This window comes from Danaus plexippus, chromosome Z, assembly GCF_018135715.1.
Source record: "Danaus plexippus chromosome Z, MEX_DaPlex, whole genome shotgun sequence".
Taxonomy (NCBI): domain Eukaryota; kingdom Metazoa; phylum Arthropoda; class Insecta; order Lepidoptera; family Nymphalidae; genus Danaus; species Danaus plexippus.
The window spans coordinates 4,928,998-4,938,449 of NC_083559.1; the positions used below are offsets into that span (position 1 = coordinate 4,928,998).

The 9,452-nt window shown below is 29.7% G+C and overlaps 1 protein-coding gene across 1 annotated transcript; it reads left to right on the forward strand.

Moving 5' to 3' along the window:
* Positions 1–1,063: 1,063 nt before the first annotated feature.
* LOC116777448 (ER degradation-enhancing alpha-mannosidase-like protein 3) lies at positions 1,064–9,249 on the forward strand. The gene is made up of 10 exons (XM_032670994.2): positions 1,064–1,388; positions 2,884–3,030; positions 3,914–4,066; positions 4,145–4,298; positions 4,592–4,761; positions 6,054–6,275; positions 6,619–6,784; positions 7,436–7,824; positions 7,889–8,090; positions 8,167–9,249. Exons 1-10 carry the CDS (start codon positions 1,285–1,287, stop codon positions 8,989–8,991), a joined length of 2,532 nt encoding a protein of 843 aa, XP_032526885.2. The 5' UTR covers positions 1,064–1,284; the 3' UTR covers positions 8,992–9,249.
* The last annotated feature ends 203 nt before the right edge of the window (positions 9,250–9,452 follow it).

The following is a 9,452-nucleotide window of genomic DNA, read 5'->3' on the forward strand; positions in this document are numbered from 1 at the left end:
TGTTTTATTTTAAAAAATTGACAAAATTCTATAATTTTTTCAATACACGCTCTTTTATGTTTTTGCAGCTTAGGGGCTAAGAGCAATGTATTAAATTCTATTTGTAATAAAAGTAATGACAGACACATTTTTGAAATTATCATAGTTGTTGTTCTTTTTTCCCATTTTCATTTTTAATATATCTATCCTACTTAGAAAAAAAATTTATCAAATCGAAACAAAAACTTTAAGTACAAATATTAATAAAAATAGTTAATTTCTATACGATATTGCGTCGCAGCGTATATTAATTTGTTAATTACTATATAAAAATATTTATTTAAATTATCAACTTTTTCCTTAAAATGATTTTACCAACTACTGTTTTATGTATAATTTTTCGTGTATTTCGAAATTTGGTGTCTGTTTGCAATCCAAAAGGTGTGTCCGGTGAAATGTTAATAAAAGGGTAATAATATCCATATATCCTAAATAAGAGTTGATGACAAATAAATAAGTATATAGCCTTAATTAGTAAGTACATTATATAACCTTAATTTTTAGCCTTGGATATATATGACCTAACCTTAATTTTTAATACGAAAACTTATTTCTTTAAATTTATGAAACTTGTTAGAGAAAATAAGGATAAAACTTAAAATAAATATAGTCTACTGTAACTGATTCATTAATTTATTTTATTCTCACTAGTATCTATAAACCTAGGATTGAAAAAATAGTTTAAACTTTTCTTTTTATTAGAAGTACTCAAAAACGATGGGAAATATAAAAAACAATAAGATACGCTTAAAGTCTGAAATGTGATTTTTTAATATAAGTTTTCTGATATAAAATTTTATAACAATGATTTATGGAATATATCATTAAAAAATATTTATATAAAAAGTAGGGTTTTATAATTTCTTAAATTAAGATACATTAATTAAGTTGTTAACTTATCTTAAGTAAAATAATGCAAAAGTTTCCTACAATATTTTTCTCATTACGCATAGACAAACAAGATTTTTTTTAAACTGCTGACGTTTAATTATTTAACGTTACTTTATCTGTTTCATTTGTATGTGGGGCAAAAATATTACGTTTAGCATTGCGAGTGGCTGAGTGAAACAGATTTCTTTTATTCTTTCTTATCTTTTTGTAATGTAAAACTCACTTTTATGTGAGGAAGACATTGCTACGTTTTATTTTTTTCACATAATTATAATAGCTACTTTTACTGTTTTACACCTTTTTTTAAATAGTGCTAGTCATTTAATAAAACAATATTGTGATATATTAATAATAATGTTATTTTATCGCACGTTGCTAATTTTTATTTTAACTATAATATGTGTAAGTACTGAAGAGGACTCATTGAGTATGACGAAGGCAGAAAGGCAAAGTTTAAGGTAAGGACAATATTTAAAAAAACGACTCGATTATTGAACGTCTAAAATGGGGCATAGTATTTATCCACCAAATCCGATCAATTTTCGAAGTAATATTGAGGCAACAACTATTTACTATATCCTAATGATGGAATTGAATTGCAAATTACAGTTTCCTTATGTATATGTAACTGTATTCTATTTACTAAAAAGCTATTATTTTTTTGGAAAATGCAACATATAAGAGTTACTTAAATACTAAGTGAATGTAAATACTACACTTGCTTCTATTGATACTACAATCGAACATCATTCCTAAATATATATATTATTTAATGAAATAGAGACAAAGTACAACATTCTATTCAATAATCTTATATATAAAGAATATAGAATGATAGAAACTGATAAGGGGGTTTTGTTTGGTTCCACATAGAAGTGATTAATGCCATTATCAAACTCTTCTACCTGAACTAACATTAAATAACTTTTAAATAAAGCTGTCAGATTTGAGTATGAAGGGTTTCTTTATCAGTAGCCATAAAACAAGTAAAAAATTTAAGTCTGCTGTATGGATGCTCTCTGCTCTCTAAGTACTATTTTATTCTATATAGTATTATAGTATTGGTTTTTTATAGTAGATCCAGAAATACATTATTTGAGTAAGTTTTAAGAGTCTATCAAGGTTCATGAAATAAAATCAGGTCACAGATAGACAGATGGATGGACAGATGGATTTTTATAGAATTTATTATTTTAAGGATAAATTTTCTACTTGATCCGTGAGTCTAAGAGAGAATCTTGTTAGTTATTGATCCTCGGAGTATTTGTCAATGAATAATTTTTGTTATCAACAACAGTCCATCAGCAATAATTTCTCCTGTAATAAAAATGTATGACTTACTTATATTATATATATATGTAGGCCTTCAATCATGTAATGATTATGTTAAAGACATTTTTCAAAAAATAAATATTCTACCCTCTTCTATAACAAGATAGTAAAAATATATGTTTTGAATAGAATAAGTTAGTGATTGTCTTATATCATAAAATAGAACAAAAGTAAAAAGTTTAGAAATGTTGCATAAACTGTAATATATATATTTGAGGATTGTAAACTACATTACCAGAGTTTCCGAAAAATCACAGTAAGACAATTTTATTAATAGGCAAAAGTGACTTATAGCCAAAATATCAATGCCTTCTACCCTATAAAAGTAGTAAAGTGTCATTCTAAGCAAAATATTTTCAATTTTATATGTAAAACATTACATTTATTTACATTTGGTTATGCATGAGCCTCACAAGAAGTAAGTGTTTAAGTAAATACAAAATCTTATATATTTATGTATGTACCTCCACTCTTAGTTAAGAATTATAATTAGCTTTCAACTTGTTTTACAAGTGACAACAATGGAAACCAATTACAAACAGTTAGCCTAGATAGATCTATTTAAAAAGAAATTGTCCTAGTCATGATCACAAAATTAAAATGAATTTTACTTATTTGTAGGGAGGAATCGAGACGTATGTTCTATCATGCCTACAATGCATATATGGATAACGCTTACCCAGCAGATGAGCTCATGCCTCTTAGCTGTAAAGGTAGATGGAGAGGTGTCACACCGAGTCGTGGAGACATGGACGATGTGCTCGGAAAGTAAGTTGTACCATTCCATTTGTAGTTTATAATACAATGCAATCTTATAAAGACTTACATCTTTAATTATTTAATAATCCCATCTGTTAATTGAACATATGAGACAATTTACCGAATACAGTATGAATTAAGATGATTTTTCTATTCTTTCTTAATAGAGGTTTCAGGAAATCAATGATATAAACATATTGTGAAGCTCTCATTACATTTCATTATCGTTCTGACTACTAATGTTGATAAAATGTTATTGATTAGATTGTTGATAGTAATTAATTGACAATACAATATTAAAATTATCATATTTTTGTATATTAACATAATATAAGCTCAGATATGTTTCATAACAAATTTTGTCATAAAATCTTATTTTTACAAAGTATCAAAGAAGAAAAATGTAATAATTAGATTTACAATTTCATTTTAACTAAGCCTTTGTTTGCAATTAAATTTATATTTTACCATATAGTAAAAATTTTTCACAGTTTATTGTTCCAGTTCAACAATTACTGTTATTCTAGATAACAAAAATATTTTGCTTTAATATTTTACTCGCGAGTGTGGAATTAACACAAAGAAATCATAACACAATAAATAATTATGTGTTCGGATCGAAGCTGTTCAATCCAACACATTGTCTAAATTTTATTACTATCTTTTAACTGGACATCTTGATACTACAGATTACATGAAACATACAAACATCACAAAACATTTCTTTTTATATATATTTGGATATAATGTGTTAGGATAATGTTAAAAGTACAAAATCGTCTTAAAATATTTTAAATTTTTTATTTAAATTTTCATACACTTGTACTTCATTATATTTTAGACCTTACTGTATTACAATTAAATACTAATATTAGCATAATTATTATTTCAGTTTTTCGCTGACACTCGTGGATAGCTTAGACATGTTGGCCATCATCGGTGACTTCTCAGAGTTCAGTCGTGCTATCAAGTTGGTTATTGATGATGTCAGATTTGATCACGACATAATTGTCTCTGTATTTGAAACTAATATAAGAATGCTTGGGTATGTCAAATATATTGAAACTTTTGTGTAATTAATTATATTAAATAGGAATTGATGATAAAAAAATTTTTGTCCCAGTGGTCTTCTATCAGCTCATGTACTGGCGACGTCTTTGAAGAACGATGTGCCGGTGCTTCAGTGGTATGATGGAGAACTGCTGGCAATGGCCGAGGACCTGGGGAAACGTTTGCTACCAGCCTTTAACACCTCCACCGGCATTCCACATGGCCGAGTGAGTTAAGGGTTAATCTTATGATATTAATCTTCTCATATTCAGTTTTTATAAAGTCATAGCAGTAAAATGTATATCAAAAAGGATTAGATGAATACAGTTTGAGAAATAACAATTTCTGCATAGCAAGATTACTATATAGGAATCTTAAAAATATATTAGTCTTACGGAAAACGTAGTTTTGCATATCGCCAGGCTAAAAAATTTAACTTATAAATATTTAGAAGTTCTATCAGTTCAAGTTAAAATCTTAGTGTTTTGCGACATTTACATCATATATTTTTATACAACAGGTGAACCTCAAGCACGGACTGCGAGGGTTGGCAGATTCCAGAGAGACTTGTACCGCTTGCGCTGGTACTATGATACTGGAGATGGCAGCCCTATCCCGACTCACCGGCAACCCTGTGTTTGAGGAGAAAGCCCACAAGGCTATGGACCGATTGTGGAAGATCAGACATAGGTGAGAAAAACTATGTACTATACTAAAAAGTAGTTGATGAAATCACTACAGAGTACAAAAAATTCTATATTATTCATACATACGTGGATTTCTTAATCAAATGATAGAGTAAATTAAAAACTTGCCACAGTTATAGCACGATAGAACGCATTAGCTAGTGTGAAGGACGTAATGTACAGCTAATAGTGTATAAAAATATTAATTACTATGTAAAAATTCGTAAATAATGTCATATGGGAAATAAATTCTGACATATTATAATGTAAAATTCATTAAATCTGTAATCTGCATCTAAAGACCTTGTTTTAATGACGTGTACATATTCATTGTATCGATTATACAGATACATATGTTCAGGCATTAATTTCATATTAATGTTATTATCTCTACATATCTGTTGAATACATTGTACATTGTCATTCAAATGAACTTACATCGATCGAGATAAGTGTTTATTATGTGATTCGTTTTTTACTTTTGGGTAACTTTAAAAATTAACCCTTTCAATTGTTAATAGCTAAATACGTCATGGAACAAATCGTGACCGTACTTATAATTTACTTGACATAATGTAGTAGTCTTCCTTATATATAATATAATATAATATAATATAGTATAGTATAGTATAGTATATTATATTATATTATATTATATTATATTATATTATATTATATTATATTATATTATATTATATTATATTATATTATATTATATTATATTATATTATATTATATTATATTATATTATATTATATTATATTATATTATATTATATTATATTATATTATATTATATTATATTATATTATATTATATATATATATATTATATTATATTATATTATATATATTATATTATATTATATTATATTATATTATATTATATTATATTATATTATATTATATTATATTATATTATATTATATTATATATATTATATTATATTATATTATATTATATTATATTATATTATATTATATTATATTATATTATATTATATTATATTATATTATATTATATTATATTATATTATATTATATTATATTATATTATATTATATTATATTATATTATATTATATTATATTATATAGGTAACAATATGACATTATGTGGTTCTGGTAAAAAGTCAGTTGATAAAAAAGTTTTTTTAGAACAACGCATTAAAGTTTTGTTAGTAAGCTTATTTTTTGATTACTTTAATAAACATAAACACGTTAATAAATTAAAATATTATGTAATGTATGGAATTAAACCAACAGTCAATAATATATTCTATAGACAATTTTTTTTACAGAACCTCAGACTTGATGGGAACAGTGATAAACATCCACAATGGAGATTGGGTACGAAAGGATTCAGGGGTTGGTGCGGGAATAGACTCCTATTACGAATACTGCCTCAAAGCCTACATTCTGTTGGGAGACGAGAAGTACTTGGCCAGATTCACAAGACATTACAACGCTATTATGAAGTATATAAGCAGGGGTCCCATTATGCTTGCTGTTCATATGCATAGGTACAATTTAATATTTTTAGCTTCTCTTCCACCTTATCTAATAGAAATATTAAATTGTAATATTTATTATTAAAAGTATCACTAAGATTTACTTTTTACACAACAAAAGTATGCAGCTCTAAAATTTATGCACTTACTCATATCATTTGTTAATATAATAATGTGTGTGACCAACGCTTTAGTTTTAATGTATTTAAGATAAAGTGTTGCTGGAGTTTGAAATTTGATTTTGGAATTATATTTGAATTCTATTTTCAAAACAGTTGAGTGCTTCATTACTCTATATACACTGTTTGATGAAGTTCATAAATAGCAGGTAGATTTGATAGAAACCTCCTTTCAGGCCGCACCTTCAGTCGCGTAACTTCATGGACGCTCTGCTGGCTTTTTGGCCGGGGCTGCAGGTGTTGTTGGGGGACGTTCGACCAGCTGTCGAGACCCACGAGATGTTGTACCAGGTGATGCAGCGGCACACCTTCATACCGGAGGCTTTCACATCCGATTTTCAGGTTCGTACCTTTAGTTATGTTGGTGCAATATATTTTTATTAAAAACTTAATTTAAAAACAGTTGCTTCCAATTGGCTACCTGATTCAAGTCTTGCTCCTATGTTTCACTTAATACTCGTAGTACATATAAAAGAGAAATGTGTGTGTGTGTGTTTTTTTTAGTTTGATATAGGTTATAACAAACAAAAAAAGTATATTTTATTTGAGAACATAAATATACATATGTACACATTTATATATGATGACAACCAGAATAGCTAAGCAAAATTTGGGTAATTCAATTGCACTTTTCTAAATTCTAAAGCATTGCCCTTAGAGAATAGCATTAAAAAAGTCAATGCTGTGGGAATTCCCGAAACCAGTGACGTATTTGAGAAAAAAAAACTACTACTATCAGTCATATCCCGTAATGCAATGATAATCCTTAAATCCGTATCTCTTAGAGACGTCGAACGGAAGAATGAAATTGTGAACATAATTTTTAAAGCAGGTAATGAAGTGAATGAGGATTTTATTAATAATTCATACGTAATACGTTGGAAATTTTAATTATATCTGGCTTATCTATAACCACACTAAGAAAATTATAGTGGCTGATCGTGTATCCAGAAGTACGCCTAAGATAAATTTGAGATGCGTTAAAATTTTCAGGTTCATTGGGGCCAGCATCCGCTTCGGCCAGAGTTCCTGGAGTCCACGTACTTCCTTCACCGAGCCACGGGCGACGACCATTACTTAAGAGTCGGAAAGACTGTCCTTAAAGCCCTACAACAACATACTAGAGTACCCTGTGGATATGCTGCAGTAAACGACGTCAGAACGCGAGTTCACGAAGACAGAATGGATTCATTTGTACTAGCTGAGACTTTTAAGTACTTATACATGTTGTTCGGAGAGGATAAAGACTTACCAATAAAATTAGAAGACTACGTTTTGACCACCGAAGCCCATTTCCTGCCTCTGTCTCTCGCCACTGATGGCAAAAATGGATCATACTTAAGCATTACAATAGACGACGAGGATGAAGATAAATATAGAAAGTGAGTTGATTTCTTAAGATTCATAATATATTGCTTATTATATGTAACAAATTAAATATTTCAGGACTTGCCCAAACACAGCTTCTCTGGTAGCTGAAAAAGTTCGTCAGCCAATGCGTCAAATGTTAGGATCAACGGCGGCTCGACCACCAGCCAGGCTGAGACCCTTGAACGATCCGAGGCACATTAACGCTCTGTCTGACATGGGCATATCTGTACTTACACTACCCGATGGCCGGGTTCAGCTGCTATATACTATTAATACTGTAAGTATGTCCACATATTTATAAATGTTTCATCGTAATATACAAATGCAGATAATTAACAAATTTTATGTTAAAGGCGAAATCACTGAAAGATGCGGCCGAAGGACTTACATTCATGAAGGAAATGTTTAAATGGAATACCCTCAGCGATTCCGAAAATGGCGTAGTGGCGGCCGGTGTTAAAGTTAATGAGAGGATACTACCCGGTGGACCGGGTCACTTCGGTAAAGATATTACAGGGTCCGACAGATTCACGGGGAACCCAGTCGCAGTTGACCCCATAGACGCTTGTACTCCTATCGTTAATAAAAATGATATAGCCGGTAAATTTGGTATGGCGATCCGGGGACAGTGTACCTTCGCCCAAAAAGTCCGTCACATCCAAGAAGCGGGTGGGACTCTTGCCATAATATTAGATAACGTTAAGGATTCATCCCACGAGACTACAGCTCTCTTCGCTATGTCCGGTGACGGTAAGGACGATATAGAAATCCCAGCAGTCTTCCTCTTCACTCTAGAAGGTGAATATCTCAAGCAAGCAATCGCAGAGAATCCGAATATCGTAGTAACAATCGGAGAACTGAAATCAATTAAAAAGCAACACGAAGTCGGATGCGACAACGATAACTGCGAGATCATAACCAACCCAGCCGCCGTTGAAAGTGATAACGCCTCGTATGAACACCTGAAGAAGGTGCTCGGTCAACTTGTGTCTCAAATTGAAATGTCTTTGACCAACGAGGAACCTAGCAAGACCTGCTCAGAAGAAATCCAACACGTACAGGTGTCAAAGGACAAGTTCGTCAACGAGGAAGCCCGCAGTAAAGCGTGCACCACTAACTGTGGAGTTGAGGACAATGACAACGTCAAGAACATTATGAAACTCGATGACGACTTCTGACATATCTCTTTTAAAAATAATAATTAAATGTATATAGATAAATTATCAATGTTCTATAATATTTTGTATAAAATTGTACATATTGTTTCTAAGTTAAAGTGTGAAGGTGTTGTGCCTTGGTCAAGTGTTAAAATATTTAATGTGTTAATAATTAAATATAACTGTTAAGTGTCAAATGAATTAAGTACATGCATGTCTAATATGTATGAAATCTAAATCAATAATAATAATAAATATATATATATATAAAACCCTCCATACGTTTGGTTTCCTTTTCTGAGTTCTCTTTATTACCGTAAAAAAATATTTGATATATTTTTTTTAATTAAATAAAAGCTGAAAGTCATAGTGCCTAAGTCTTGCCCAAAATACACAGCCGTTTTAAAAATAGCCTGATTGAAAAGTTTAGATACACTTTATTTTTATATCAAAATGTGATTTTCAGAAAAAAAATCCTATAT

What these genes read in the sequence shown, in the direction of transcription:
- LOC116777448 (XM_032670994.2), top strand. Translation starts at nt 1,285, where the DNA reads ATGTTATTTTATCGCACGTTGCTAATTTTTATTTTAACTATAATATGT. An exon ending in CCGGCATTCCACATGGCCGA is followed by an intron (nt 4,299 to 4,591) that starts GTGAGTTAAGGG and finishes TTTATACAACAG; the next exon opens with GTGAACCTCAAGCACGGACT. An exon ending in TTGTGGAAGATCAGACATAG is followed by an intron (nt 4,762 to 6,053) that starts GTGAGAAAAACT and finishes TTTTTTTTACAG; the next exon opens with AACCTCAGACTTGATGGGAA.